Source organism: Aquarana catesbeiana, linkage group LG02, assembly GCF_042186555.1.
Source record: "Aquarana catesbeiana isolate 2022-GZ linkage group LG02, ASM4218655v1, whole genome shotgun sequence".
Lineage (NCBI taxonomy): Eukaryota > Metazoa > Chordata > Amphibia > Anura > Ranidae > Aquarana > Aquarana catesbeiana.
Genome location: NC_133325.1, coordinates 154,856,041 through 154,872,109, shown reverse-complemented (window position 1 = coordinate 154,872,109; position 16,069 = coordinate 154,856,041). Strand labels below are relative to the sequence as shown.

At 39.8% G+C, this 16,069-nt stretch overlaps 1 protein-coding gene across 9 annotated transcripts in view; it reads left to right on the top strand.

The window, feature by feature from the left end:
• Positions 1–16,069, top strand: part of HDAC7 (histone deacetylase 7) — a 466,455-nt gene that overhangs the window by 435,012 nt on the left and 15,374 nt on the right. For 8 of the 9 annotated variants that reach the window (XM_073613657.1, XM_073613659.1, XM_073613658.1 and 5 more), the window contains 4 exons: positions 253–308; positions 2,461–2,548; positions 4,406–4,525; positions 10,650–10,747. In XM_073613657.1, the coding sequence (XP_073469758.1) occupies positions 253–308; positions 2,461–2,548; positions 4,406–4,525; positions 10,650–10,747 (362 nt within the window). Of the gene's footprint in view, positions 1–252; positions 309–2,460; positions 2,549–4,405; positions 4,526–10,649; positions 10,748–10,875; positions 10,925–16,069 lie in introns of those variants that run through there. The other variant, XM_073613661.1, reaches the window with a different exon arrangement.

Genomic DNA, 16,069 nt, shown 5'->3' with positions numbered 1-16,069 from the left:
ATGGATATCAGACAGTGGACCCCAGTACTGGACATTTGTGTATTTATTCAATTTGATAATACGGATAATATTTGTTTCTACTAAATATTATAACCGCCTTTACCCACATATTGGCTGCACCTGTTTGGATGACCACTATAATAAAATTCCATGTCTGTTTTATGGGAGCAGACAATATTTCCTGAGCCTCAGAGCTGAATTCATAAATGTGATCCTGCTGTCATCTCATCAGGTTCTATCTTTTTTTTGCAGAATGGATTTGCTTTGGTGAGGCCCCCAGGACATCATGCAGACCCGTCAACTGCTATGTACGATAATTTTATAATTCTACTGCTGGTATCCTAACTGACTGTGTTTGATGGAGCTATTTACAGCAGGGTGTCCTTTCTCCATATCTAGTATATGAAGTAAATTTAGCATAACTCTGTAAATTGTATTTAGATGCCAGATACAGTGAACCCTTCATAGTCTATCTAATAAGTGTTGCATGTGCTACTATACTTTTCTTGGGTTTTGAAACATAGTAAACTGCTAGACAATATGTTGAATTATTGGGTGTCTGAGGGTCAAAGGTACCACATCCCACCAAATATGTTCAAGAAAGTATATAACACAGAACGGGATTTTTAAGGTGCTACCAATAAAACAAAACAAAATGTTATTAAACTATCGCATTTTTTATTGAAATATACATATGTTTAAAAGAAACAATTTCATAAAAACCATCACAAAATATCCACAATATCCGTTGCGACTTTTAGCCATAGGGGACGCTGTATCAGCAGCCTACATCCTTTACTTGTTGATGTATATTTGCGCATTTATGATGTCTATGCTTCCTCTTGGGGAAACATATTTTCATGAACCTGGAAGTTGGGCCTTATCCTTGATAGGGGCAGAGAGACCCGGAAATCAACCTCTATTGACTTCTTTGTTTGTCGCTTTCATAATTTTGATTCAAGTGGCTGATGCCTTGTTGGGTTATATTCCTTTCTATAGCTCACTGATATTCCCGTGGGTAATCCTATTGGTGCATGATCTATCTTTCTTCTTGTGCGTTAGTCATCAAACATTCCTGAGCACCCTGGTGACATCTCATACAGTATTCTCAAAGTCTCCTGAGGAAGCCAGTGATTGGAGAAACATGTTGAGCTGAAGTTACTGGATATGTATTATAGCTGCATGGATATTTGTTAATGGTTTTTATAAATGTGTTGCTTTTAAACAAACATATGTATATTTCAATAAAAAATGTTTATATTTTTTATAACATTGTTTTCTTTATGGTGGCATCTTGAAAATGTCTGTTCTTTTTCATATACTTTCTTGAACATAAACTGTTACTGGCACTAATAGATAATTGTCTTTTTTTCTGCTCCCTGTGTTTCCCATGACTTGCAATTGACCCATCAGTGTGATGATTAGCTTCACTTAACAGCAGTGAGGAGTGGAGGAATACAGTCAATCCCAGCAAATAGGGTTGCTTTTGCAACCCAGGGCAGCACTTTTTTTAAAGTTTTAGAAGATGTAACGTGTTCTGCCAACACGGTGGAGTTGCTTGCACAAAATGAGTGGCAGCTTTATGTTTTTTCAACTTAGGTTTGTTTTATGACACAAGTGGACCTGTTGAAAGAATTTGTAGGCTAATTTTCTTAGTGCCAAAACATTTACAGTGTATCTCAGTAGAAGACTACATTAAGGCGGTTGTAAACTGCTTTTTTTTTTTGTACCCTGCAAGGTAAAGACATTATGTTAAACTTACCTTAAAGCGAAGCCCTTTCTTCTCCCGCACACTCCTGTGGTCTTGGATCCTGATGTCATCAAGATGACAGCAGGGTCCATAGCCCTGCAATGGATGTGATGACACAGAGAGATAATTCACTGCTGGGGAGAGCGGCAACTGCCAGAGTAGCGAAGGATCAGGGAAGTAAAACTGTTTCTCCTCTCTAGACAAAACAAGCTGTTTTATTATGAATACTTTAATAATTGAATTTCAAAATTTTCCAGGAGTTGATCTTTAAGTTTCCCAAGTGTGTAACAAAAAATAGGATGTTTGTTCTGGTTTACGTGTTTGCAGAAGTAGATCATTTATGGCTCAATAATTCTTAATGTACTTGTAGAAATTAGAGGATAGTGAGGTTGATTTACCAAAACAGGAGAGTGCAAAATCTGGTGCAGAAACTAATCGGCTTCCAGGATTTTTTTTTTTTTTCTCAAAGCTTAATTGCTTTGACAAAAAAAGTTTGAAGCTGATTGGCTACCATGCACAGCTGCACCAGATTTTGCACCCTCCAGTTTTAGTAAATCAAATGGAATGTTTATCAAATGTTTTTTTATGAGTTTTATTATCATTTAAGAGATCTTTTAGCATTTTGATCATGTCTCCATGTCAGACCTCTCTCTGATGTCTCCAGCTAGCTTTATTGTGTGTCCTGACATTTGTTTTTTTTGCCTTTTCAGGGGCTTCTGTTTCTTCAACTCCGTAGCCATTGCCGCCAAACAATTGCAACAGAGACTAGACGTCAGAAAGATCCTTATTGTGGACTGGGTAAGTTCTATTTACGTTTCCATTATTGTGCAGTTTTCTCCCTTAGCACTGTGTTTACAGAACATGATCTCAGGCAGAGATTGACATATTTTCTATGAAGATCGGCTCCACCTGCAATTTTTCTTTGTTCTGAATTAGATGGAAATGAGGAAGATGGCAGAGTTCAGCAGCTTCTTCATTTACCAGCTGTTTATAGTCTCCTACATGTACCCAGAGATCTAGGAAATTCCATAGAGGCCTGTTAAAGGAAAACATAGGCTACACTTGCTGACTTTCCATTCAGAAAACGTAAATTGTCTTATGACTTCACTGGCTACATCCTTGTCTTGAAAAAAAACTAGCATTTTCAAAAGGAGATCAGAATTTACAGGCCGTCTATTTTCCTCGGCAAAGTCTTTTCCCCTTATTTTCTAGGGGCTTGTAGCCAGGAGAGAAGAAAATAAACCCTTTATAATTTGCTCTATTTGCAGCAGTACTGGTGCTTGACTGTCTACTTGCCTCCATGTGGCAGTGCTGGGCCAATCACCAAGCACCAACGCTCGTGCATGGAGGCGAGTAGAAAGTCCTCAGCCTTCTATAGAGGAAGTAGTTTAAATGGTCATCCATCACAGGGTAGTGAATGGAGTGGCAAGGAAGTGAATAAGAGTATATACTTCTGTAAATGTAAAGCACAGGTTTGCTTTTGGTGCCAATTATGCAAGACTTGTATTGGTTACAGCCTTGCGTTGTCTTATTTTAGCATTTGGTTGCTGTGTGCACTTAAAACATAACCTTTCCCTTTTCTTAAAATCCTATAAAGTATTAATTTGAATACAGTGCAGGCACACTTGCAAGCCTTCTCCCACCTTCTGTAACTCCATCCTGGGTGTCTGGCCACTCAACACTCTGAAAAGTAATTAAACGTTGCAGCTGTTTTTTTGTTTTTTTTTAAGTGAAAGTCAAGATTTTGTTTTTGGAGCACCAAGGGTTTAGTGGACTTTTTATTGAAGTAGGCCTATAGTATGTTATTTTATTATTAGACATGCATCTTTTTTTTTTTTTTGCAACTGATAGGTCATCATTCTTGTTTTAGTTTCGTGCATATTTGTGCCATTCTTTGCACTGTCCTGAGGCCTAGTAGTCCCTCTGTAGAATGGGGATATTGTTTTGTTTGCCTTCAGCAACATGGGTTTATAATTTCGTAATCCATTGGTGGTATCGCTACTGGTTTAGGAGTAGGGGCCATAGTCCTTGTGCTGTTCTGGTTTGCAGATGTCATTGTTTAGATGGTGGTGTCCATTAGAGCAGTAGTTGACAACGAATATCTGTCTTGTTTGTGATGACCTATGACTTTTAGGCTGCAGTTTTGTTAAGGCATAGATCATTATGCCTTTGGAGGTAATGCAGCTGATGTTTGAAGATGGATTATGAAGTTATAGTTACCTGTATGCTGTTGTGAAGATCCTCTATGCTCATCTCTGAAATAACGGCTCTTCTGCTGACATAGACTATCAAATAAGATCTAGATCTAAATGTTCAAAAGCTTGATGATGGTGATTATGGCAAATAAATTCAAATGAGCCTTTCTCTCTGTTTTGAATGTTTGCAGTAACTATGCACAACAAAAAGAGAGATATTTTGGGTTTTGTTAGTTTTACTACATGGGAGAAAAACCTAGACAGACAGGATAGCTCAATTCACTTGGAAAGCACTTTTAAATAAAAAAAAAAATCACTTTACTTTATAAAATGGATTTGTGGGTAATTTGCTTGCAAGATCTTTTAGCAAAGATGAGACCAATGTAATTTGTTTAAAGATAAACCTTCTTAAACACAAGCCCTTATTCACTATTTAATGTGTTATCATTTTCATTACCAGGATGTTCACCATGGCAATGGAACACAACGAGTGTTTTATAGGGATCCCAATGTATTATACATCTCCCTTCATCGACATGATGACGGCAACTTCTTTCCTGGCAGCGGAGCTGCTAACGAGGTAATGACCATCTCTATAATGACAATGGCCTGGCAAAGCCTTCTTTTCATCATTAACCACGATCAGCAGTAATAAACCACACTGGCAGGCCTATTTAAAATGGTGCTCTAGGCAAAAAAGGAAAATCAGTCAGCAAACTGCTAATGCTTTCCAAGATATACTACCATTAATTATCTTTTCTGAACGAGCAGATTGTGCTTACTAAGAATGGGTGGTGCGGGTGGGTGGAGACCTTAAAGCATATCTACACGCTAAGAACATTGGCAGGGTGCAGGATCTTTGTGATGTTTGTAAGTAATGTTGATAATCCTGTGATTGCTTTCTGTTTATTTCGGCAGCCTCTTGACCCCGGAAGTACTCTTTAAAGCGGTAATAAACCCAAACGCAAACATTTATCATATTGCAGGTTACCAGTTCTTGGATGTGATGGCTGCATTTGTTTCTTTTTTAGTCTTTCTTTCTTTTTTTTTTTCACCTGGTGATCTGGTCCTTAAGGCCTCATATACAATGCAGCTGGTAAACAGACGTTTAGGAGCAGTTGGGCATTTTTTTCAGCAGCCCCTGAACTCTCCTCAATGTTATCTTGTCTGTACATGTACACTCAGGGTTTATAGTAGTTTAGAAGCAGATGAGGTTAGAAGCATTTTTTTGAAAGCAGATAAACGTGGTAATCTGCGTTTATAAGCATTTTCTTTTATAGGCGCTTTCCAATCGGAAAAATTTTTGTCCTTTCACAATGTGTAAAAAAGAGAGAGAGAATAATGTGTTTCCTGCATTGTGGTCATTTGGGAGAGTCTACTGAGGTTAAAGCGGGAGTCCGGCGACCAATCTTTTTTTTTTTTTTCTTTTTTTTTTAGGTCATTGAGACACTTTGCTAACCCCAAAATAATACTCACAGTTTGAGTGTAATATTTCCGCCTCTGTCTGTTTTCGTACTGAAGAATAACTTAAAAAACGTGATGCTGGCTGTTTCCATCTTGCTTGTGGGCATGTGAAGCCCACAAGCATTGATTTCCGGGATGCGGTGAATGCTGTTCATTCACAGCTTGTTCACAAGCATGATCATTGTTCCCACACTGAATCTTGGGAAGCCTGACACTAAGCTCCCAGGAGACAGTGCGGTGCCGGGGAAAGGCAATAAACACACCTACTCCCATGGGAGGAGAGACAGGAAGTGCCACAATAAAGTACAATATAAAGGTAATTACAGCGATAAAAAAAAATTTTGTGCGGCATTTGAACATCTATGCAATTAACTGAAGGAGGTAAGATTAAGTTAAAAATTTGAGTGGAACCCCGCTTTAAAGTTCCAGAGTTCAGAAGAGGTTTTCAAACGTCCTGTGAACATAAAGCCAAGTCTGTTGTTTTTCAACAAAACAAGCAGTCCTGCAGATATAACAGTTAGGGGTTTGAGACAAAACCTTTACCTCCAACAGGGGTACTTAACAGTGATCAGCTTTTATTTATTTATTTATGTAAAACTGTTATCCCAGGCTTTAATATGTTTTCTGTTAGTACATCTTACCGTCCCCCCAGACTGGCCATTCTGCTGTCCAAAGGTGTTTCTGTTGCTCCTTCATTTAAAGTGTAGACACCGAGGGAGTTATTTACGAAAGGCAAATCCACTTTGCACTACAAGTGCACTTGGAATTAAAGTCGCTGTAGATCTGAGGGGGACATGCAAGGAAAATAAAAAACAGTATTTTAGCTTGCGCATGATTGGATGATAAAATCAGCAGAGCTTCCCCTCATTTCAAATCTTCCACTTAAATCTACAGCAACTGCACTTCCAAGTGCACTTTGCACTTGCAGTGCACTTGTAGTTCAAAGTGGATATGCCTTTCGTAAATAACCCCCCTATCTCTCTGTGTTACTGGCCAGATCACCAGGTGAAAACTGAGGGGAAAAGACCTAAAAAAAAAAAAAAAAAAGAAAACAAATGCGCCACTACATCTAATGATTGGTAAGCTGCAATATTTTATGTGTTTGGTTTAGGGTTTAGAGTGGTTCCAAAGGCAGAAACCTTCTGTATGCAGCAGCCCCCTAATACTTACCTGAGCCTCATCTCTCCAGCGATGTTGCATGAGAGTCTCGGCTGTCCGGGACTCTCCCTCCTCATTGGCTGAGACTCCCGCTGCTGTCAATCAAAGTCAGTGAGCCAATGAGGAGAGTGAGGGGAATGGGCCGAGCCGTGGCTCCGTGTTTGAATGGACACAGAGCAGCGGCTCGGGAGCCCCCATAACAAGCTGCTTGCTGTAGGGGCACTCGGCAGGAGGGAGGTGCCAGGAGTGCCGGCGAGGGATCCGAGAAGAGGAGGATCTGGGCTGCTCTATGCAAAACCACTACATAGAGCAGGTAAGTAGAACATTTTTGTTATTTTTAAATAATAAAAAAACAAGACTTTAATATCACTATAATATTGCTTTAAAGAGGAACTCTGTCTGTCCAAGCCTTGCTGCTTATGCTAAGACCTGTCATCGTTATTTAACATTTCAATATTAGAGCCTCTGTTAAAGATTGAGGTTCTGGCACTGGACATTAGAATGGTGGGGGCATAGCTTTACTTTACTTTGGAAAAAGACTAGACTTGACTCCAAGTTGGGCAGATTCTGATGCCTTCTATATATATACATTAACACAGAGCAGCCAAATATTTTATTATTTATTATTTAATAAAGTAATAAAGAAAATAATCTATCTATCTTCTACTTAGTGGTGTCTGTTTAAAATCTTGTGCCCACTACCTGTTGAATGATGATTTGTCACCAAGGCAAACTGATGCCTATTAGGCTTATAGTTGCCATATTTTTTTCACTGCATTAGATCTTTTGCAGCATCTTCATATAATTGTAGACAGATGGCTTAGGAACAGTTTAGGACTGACACAGCTGATTACGTGCAGCCTCTACTGCAGAAGGGGTGCCGGGGATGAGGGCCTGAGAGGATTTTGCATTGTAAACAGTTTATCATCATTACTTTGATATTTTGAGGAACAAAGGGTTTTTTGCACAAAAAAAAGGGGGAGGGAAGATGCAAAGCAGATGGGAAATAAGTGTTCCTGCCCAAAATAAATCCTTTGAAAACAACGTTATAAAAGTGATAGACAGAACACTTGCATTTCATCGTTTGAAGCCGGCAAGAGCAAGTTTCCTCTCCTGCACTGTTAACCTTTGCAGTCCATGTGGAGTCAAAGGCCAGAGCGTTGCAGTCATAACCTTTTTATCATAGAAAAGCCTGCTTGATGCTGTACCAAATTTGAATGTTATTTTTTGACATTTTCCCAACAAATAAGTGATAAAGTGCTGCTGTTTTCTGTAAAAAATACAAGCACTGAGTCATTATGCTCAGTCTTACATTTAGACATCTGTCACATCTGTTTAAATATATGGTATAGACTCCTAGCTTTATTTTTATATGTGGTTTCCCTCTGTGTTTACCTAATTAGCAATGGGTGTTTAGTAATAATTATCTTAGAATTTAGCTGTCGCTATTACTTATTTCTTTTACTTACGTGTCCTTATACAGCTAGAGCAGTCTGGCATATTTATGGGCTTGCTGGCGGAAATACAGTACATTCTAAGTTTGTTTAAAACATAAGTTCACCTTTCTACAAAAAATAATAAATGCACATTTTTTGCAAGTAAAAAAAAAATGTGCATTTATTTATTTATTTTTTGGTGCCTGTAAAGCATCATCAGATCATGGGTGCAATCTCAGGCTCCTGCAGACTGTCTGTGTAGCTGTCCGCCCATACCTCGTATGGGCAGGCAGTTACTGAATGACAGGAAGAATGAATGAACTACTAGAGCGCTCACCAGTGCCCCGGTAGTTCATTGAGAACTACAAGTTGTCAGCCGCAAAGGCTTTTGGTACTTATAGTTTATTCACAGAACTCTGTAAATGAATGGCACAGCTGTACAGGCGGAATTCCGTACAGCCTTGTTCTTTTCAAATTGTGACAGCAGATGCAGGGGAGAAGATCCCCGGTCCATTGTCATAAAAAGAATGGGGATTGGGGAGAGGCTGCAGTAATATGAACATGTTACGTTTTCCACCCTAAAAACAGGTGGCACATGTAACATGTTTCCAAAGGTGAACTTATCCTTTAAGTACTTCTGTGGCCACCTGATATTTTAACATTTTGCCATTTTAAGCTAAGGGAGAAACAGTAAGCTTCAGTATAAATACTGTAAAGCCGTGCCCTACAAATGAAAAATATATTTAGTATATAAAGTGTAGATATCTGTTGTTCGTTACCCTCGACTGCTCTGGACAATGTTTTTCAGCCTGTAGTATATGTAGCTGTCTCCTGAAAAGCCATGCATGTGCCAATTTGAACCACAGAGAATAATGGCCATATTCACAGGATACAGCCATTTTTCTCTAAGGACAGACAGTAAATAGCAGATGTGTGCATCTGAGGTGTGTGCTTATGTGTTTGCATATTGATCAGGAGGTCTAGGTGGTAGCGTATAGGTTTTTGTGTGTAACTAGCGTTAGACTTTAATCTTCTCCAGTTCTGATACTCTAGTTAATCCATCATCCGTAATGCAGTCTAGTTGAATATATTCATTGATTTCAGGCACCTCTGGTGAAATATAACAAAAGAGGAATATCGTGCACTAAGGTGTCATTAACAGAAGTCACTAAAGGAATTTTTTCTCAACAAATGACAGCAGCACTCACTGTATCTACACACAATAATACAAAAAAATTTACAAAAATAGATGTGTTGCACTGTCAGATAATAAATAATGTGCATCAACTATAAATTCAATAAAGTACATAAATACATATAATACTGTAATACAACATTCATATGAAATGCAATAAATAAAACAATAAATACGTGATCTAAAACATTCATGAAAGTTTATAAGTAATGAGAGAGCAATCGAATGTAGTGCTTTGTAGAACAAACATGCTCTGTTCATGTACCTAGCAGCAGTTGTAGTGATTTTGTGCCTCCAATCCTCACCGCCGTGCACACCACCAAAGAGGGATATCAAAGCCTCTTACCGGAAGCATAGATCTCTGTAGCAGAAGGTCTGACAGCACTTTTGGGGAGCATACCTCTAGTGATGGATGGATGGAACACTGCTCACTTCCAGTTGTAGTCAACCAGCTAAGGCCATCAGTAATATCACCACTCTTTTTATCGCCATCCCACATTAAAGGTGTTGTAAACCCTCAAGGTTTTTCACCTTAATGCATTTTATGCTTTAAGGTGAAAAACCTCCTTTAGTGTAGCAGCCCTCCAGTGCCCCCCGTTTTACTTACCTGAACCCTGTCTTTCCAACGCCGGGAACGAGCACAGCAGCTCCAGCCGGTGTCTCTTGTCCTGATTGGATAGATTGATAGAAGCGCAGCCATTGGCTCCCACTGCTGTCAGTCAAATGCAGTGATGCGGGAGCCGCGCGCGGGGCCGACTCCTGCTGTCTGTGTCAATAGACGCAACAGCAGGACACGGGAGCGCGCCCACGCGGGTGCCCTGAGGGAGAGAACTTCTCCGATGGGGCACTCGAGAAGAGGAGGAGCCAGGAGCGCTACTGAGGGACCCCAGAAAAGGAGGATCGGGGTCACTCTGTGCAAAACCAACTGCACAGAGGAGGTAAGTATGACATGTTTGTTTTGTTTTTATTTACCTTTAGACATCCTTTAATCACAATTCCAGAACAAGTTACTCCAAAGAACCACATGTAATGGGAAGGGGATTGCTCATGATGCAGTAATTGAAAGTAGGTTTATTTATTAAAACTAGACTTATACTTACATCTCAAAGAAAGAACAAGACTTTTTGTATACATTGCATCCAGTGCCCCAGCAGGCATGTTGATGTTACTGATATAACTCCACCCTACACATTTCGTCACTGGTGAAATCGCATGCAAGGAATCATTCTCCCTCATAATCTGAATTATATGTCAGATAAATTCAGCATGTATAAACCCTATAATTCTTTTATTTTAGTTTTTGATTAAATATCTGACTAATAGATATTTTCATAATCTGTAAGGTAAAGAAACCAAGGTAAAATATGGGGGCATAATAGTCTAATCCCCTTAAATAATAATCAAATAAATGCCTATTCTACTATTAATGTACTGCGTTGATTTTCTTTCAGGTTGGTGCTAACAGTGGGGAAGGTTTTAATGTGAATGTTGCATGGGCAGGCGGTCTGGATCCTCCTATGGGTGATGCAGAATACCTTGCAGCATTCAGGTAAGTCTGTTTTTGTTTTGTGCCCTCACCCTGTCCTTGCCCATCCCTTATTTTTCATGGTTTCCTGGCTCCTCTTTTCTGCTCCCACTTTTCACTCCTTTTCGTTTCTGTCTTTTCTGACCTTGTAGTGCATTATTAGTGCTGGTGGAATGTGCCGGATGAGGAGAGCTGGGTACTGAAGCCCTCTGGGTGTCCACAGTCACAGGTATTATTTGGGCAACATCAGTGCAGCCTTCTCCTTTAAGACAACCGTATCATTACACACAAGACAGGCACAACATGAATGGCTGCAGAATAGTCCCAACCCAACACTCCCTGTTCCATCAAACCCCTACCAGTGTGCAGTACACACAACACTTGTTATTAACCTTGTGCAGCCATCTTTACAGCAAGTTGAATAAACTTAAAATGTACAGCCATAGTGCCGTTATTTAAGGGATGATAATATTTGCATGGGGCCTACTAATCGAATGTGTACATTGTTTGGAGTGACCCTTAACCTGTTTGCTGAGAGTATAGCGTGCAGCACATTGATGAGCAAAGTAAAGCAGACCAGTGAACAGATAATTACAGCACTCTTTACTGCCAGCACCAGTCCACCCAGTCCTCTCTCTGCTTTCTGATTTGCTGAAACTTGTTCTATTCTCCTTTTCAGCTCATTTTGTCCAGTAGTGGTGGTGATTTGTTCTGCTGTTTTACCTCTCTGCTCTTCTAGTGGCATTACTGTACTGTCGGCTTTACCCTGCTGCTACTATAGTGGCTTTACCACACTGTCACCTATACCCTGCTGCTCTCATAATAGCATTACTATACTGTCAGTTATACCCTGCTACTACTATAGTGGCATAAATATACTGTCAGTTATACCTTACTGTTACTTTAGAGGTATTACTATACTGTCAGATATACTAGAGCTGCACGATTCTGGCTAAAATGAGAATCATCATTTTTTTGCTTAGAAGATAGATCACGATTCTCTCACGATTCTCGCGGCACAACATCATCTTTCACATTAAAACAAAAAAAAAATTGAGCTAACTTTACTGTTTCGTTTTATTTATTCATTGAAGTGTATTTTTTCCCAAAAAATTGCATTTGAAAGACTGCTGGGCAAATACAGTGTGACATAAAATATTGCAGCAATTGCCATTTTATTCCCTAGAGCAGTGGTTCTCAACTCCAGTCCTCAGGACCCACCAACAGGCCAGGTTTGCAAGATGCATGAAATACATCACAGGTGATATCACTTGCTGCTCAGTGATTGCAGTATTCTAGTCTGCAACTCCCCAAGGTAATACTTAAAATCTGGCCTGTTGGTGGGTCCCGAAGACTGGAGTTGAGAACCACTGCCCTAGAGTCTCTGCTAAAATATATATAATGTTTGGGGGTTCCAAGTAATTTTCCAGCAAAAAATATTGATTTTAACTTAAGAAAGAAGTGTCAGAAAAAGATTTAGACTTTAAGTGGTTAAACTTCCTGCATTTACACTTTGTTGAAAACTTGGAAGACTGCCTGGATTATGTATTTACACAGAAGTTCTATCCCTTTGATCTAAGAAGGAAGCTTAGTTACAATGTTTCAAGTTAAAGCGGAGTTCCACCCTAAAGTGGAACTTACGCTAATCGGATTCCTCCCCCCCCTCCGGTGCCTCAGTTGGCACCTTTCAGGGGGGTGCAGATACCTGTATAATACAGGTATCTGCACCCACTTCCGGGAATAGCTAGCCGCAAATGCCCGCCCACCCCCGTTGTGTTCTGGGAAATACACAGTTCCCACAACACAACGGGGACCAATGTAGACGTGCAGCGTGACTCGCGCATGCGCAGTAGGGAACCGGGCAGTGAAGCTGCAACGCTTCACTTCCTGATTCCCTGACTGAGGATGGCGGTGGGGGCAGCCGAGAGATGAGCGATCGATCGGCTTCGGCTGCTGACATCGCTGGACCTTGGGACAGGTAAGTGTCCCTTTATTAAAAGTCAGCAGCTGCAGTATTTGTAGCTGCTGGCTTTTAATATTTTTTGTTTAAGTGGACCTCCTCTTTAAAGACTTGGCAGGCTGCCCTGATGCTTTTGAGTGAGCAGATAAAGTCTCTCCACTTGTTATATGAAAGAATCGGCAAAATCTGCAGGAGAGATCTTCAGAGGGGGGTGAATCGAGATCACGATTTTTTAACGATTAATTGTGCAGCTCTAGATATACCCTGCTGCTGCTCAAGTGGCATTACTGTACTGTCATCAATACCCTGTTGCTGTGCTAACGGTATTGCTGTAGTGTTAGCTGTATGTTACCACTACTCTAGTGGCATTGCTTTACTGCCAGCTATCATCTCCTTCAACTGTAGTGGCATTACTGTACAGTACTGTCAGCTATACCCTTCCTCTATGTTTTTGGCAGTACTGTACTGTCAGCCGTCCCCTCCTGCCACCATAGCAACATTACAGTTTTGTTAACTAAACACTCCTGCTAGTCTAGTATTTTTTCCAATATAAACAAAAAAAATTTTTTACTTTCTGCTATAAAGTATATCAAATAAAAAAAATTACAAAAATCAAATTTCTTCATAAATTTTGGTCAAAATGTATTCTGCTACATGTCTTTGGTAAAAGAAAATCCTAATAAGTGTATATTGATTGGTTTGCTTGAAAGTTATAGCGCCTAAAAACTATGGTATATATATTCACATATATTTTTTTTTTTATACTACTAAACAGCGACTTATAATGGAAGTGCACTAACTAACAGGGTGGAGGGGGGGACTGACTGACATCACCAGTGACACTAATACAGTAATCAGTGGCAATAATATGCACAGTCACTGTACTAATGACACTGGCTGGGAGGGGGTTAACATCTAGGGTGATAAAGGGGTTAACTGTGTGCCTAACGTGTAATGTGTTTACCATGTGGTGTTTTCACTAAGTAATGTGCAGGTTTTTGAGAAAAAAACGGCACATTGCTGCTGGCAGTAGAGAGCCCTGTGCTGTTTACATACACAGGGCTGTCTTCTGTCATTTGCTCAGCCGATTGGCGGGTTCCAGCCAAAAATCATTGGACCGGGACCCACTGATTGGCTTGTGTTGTAGCGAATGACAGCATAGCCTGGTCGGCGGGCATGCTCACGCCCCCCACCCGGAAATACTGGATCACGTACATGTACGTGATCCAGCTCAGTGGGGCCGCTCTTCCACACTAAATTTGCGGTGGGCGGCCCCTAAGTGGTTAATGCAAAAGGGAGAGCTGCATAATTTTTTAAAGAGATGGTCATGTGATTTTGACAGGTCATATGACTAAGCTTTCCTCTCGGCTTTTTTTTTTTTTAATTTTTAATTTTTTCTAATTCAGAGAAGTAGTTGGCTTTGAAATACTAAAACTAGTGAAGCAAAAAGCACACTTTGAAAGCACAATGCTTTCTGCTTAGTATTACTGCACAGAAGGTATGTCTTACTTTGGACACTTCTGAGGTCAAGCTTTTATCCCAACAGTTAGTATATTAGACAAGTTGCTTAATACTGACTAACAGCCAATATAGGGAAAATCTACAACTCTGCATGTCTAATACATTCATAGAAGTATGGTACAGCAAATACACGTGAACATAACATTAGTCTAAAAATAACTGAAAGGTAAACTTTAATGTAATGTTACAATATTTTCCCACTGAAATTATATTGTAGATTCCCTTTAATCTCAAAAGTTACCTTTGGATATTTTGTACTGTGCTGTCTTGATTTGTCATTTTTTACCCTTTTTGTTCCCTCCTCCACCCCATAGCCTACAGTGCTTCACATTTAAGTAATGAGTATAATGAAGTAACAAAAAATACTTCTCACCTGGGGAAAAAAATGTGCATTCATTTAGGGTGCCATCATGTTTTTCTTGTGGCGTGTTACTTGTATGTGGCCTGATTTAACATTCAAAGTTCTTGGCATTCGTTATGGATGCAGGGTCCATACCGTAAAATGTATGCCTGAATTTATCTGAAGTGAAAGTCCACCCCAAAAAATATTTCATATTTCCGTTAAGGTAGAGTTTGATGGGCTGAACGACCCCCAAGCTTATTCCTTTTTGTGACTCTCCGCCATAGTTCTACCTCCATTTCTTCCCACCTTGAAGTTTTGGGATATTTTCTCTACCCATGTTGCATTCTACAAAATATAAATAAAAATCCTACGTGCATTGCTTCCTCATAATGGCTGCCACTATTGTGTAAAAGACATGTAACAAGCTGCCATAAAGAGCATTATGGAAAACTGCATTCATAAAATACACTTTATGGTCTGCTTAGAGCCAGTTAAAGAGCAGGACTGCAGGAAAAATTCCTAATTGGAGGATCTCAACTTTAGGCACCATATATACAGGTTACCTTAATCCTATAGCTGTAAGGATCTTTCATGTGCATACAGTGCCTTGAAAAAGTATTCATACCCCTTGACATTTTCCACATTTTGTCATGTTACAACCAAAAATGTAAATGTATTTTATTGGGATCTTATGTGATAGACTAACACAAACTGGCACATCAGTGTGAAGTGGAAGGAAAATGATAAATGGTTTTCAAAATTTTTTACAAATAAATATCTGAAAAGTGTGGTGTACATTTGTATTCAGCCCCCTTTACTCTGACACCCCTAACTAAAATCTAGCGGAACCAATTGCCTTCAGAAGTCACCTAATTAGTAAATAGAGTCCACCTGTGTGTAATTTAATCTTAGTATAAATACAGCTGTTCTATGAAGCCCTCAGATGTTTGTTAGAGAACCTTAGTGAACAAACAGCATCATAAAGGCCAAGGAACACACCAGACAGGTCAGAGATAAAGTTGTGTTGAAGTTTAAAGCAGGGCTAAGTTATAAAAAAATATTCCAAGCTTTGAACATCTCAAGGAGCACTGTTCAATCCATCATCCAAAAATGGAAAGGGTATGGCACAACTGCAAACCTACCAAGACATGGCCGTCCATCTAAATTGACAAGCCGGGGAAGGAGAGCATTAATCAGAGAAGCAGTCAAGAGGCCCATGTTAACTCTGGAGGAGATCTGCAGAGATCCACAGCTCAGGTGGGAGAATCTGTGCACCGGACAACTATTAGTTGTGCACTCCACAAATCTGGACTTTATGGAAGAGTGGCAAGAAGAAAGCCATTGTTGAAAGAAAGTCATAAGTAGTCCCATTTGCAGTTTATGAGAAGCCATGTGGGGGACACAGCAAACGTGGAAGAAGGTGCTCTGGCCAGATAAGACCAAAACTGAACTTTTTGGCCTAAAAGCAAAATGTGTGGCGGAAAACTAACACTGCACATCATCCTGAACACACCATCCCCAC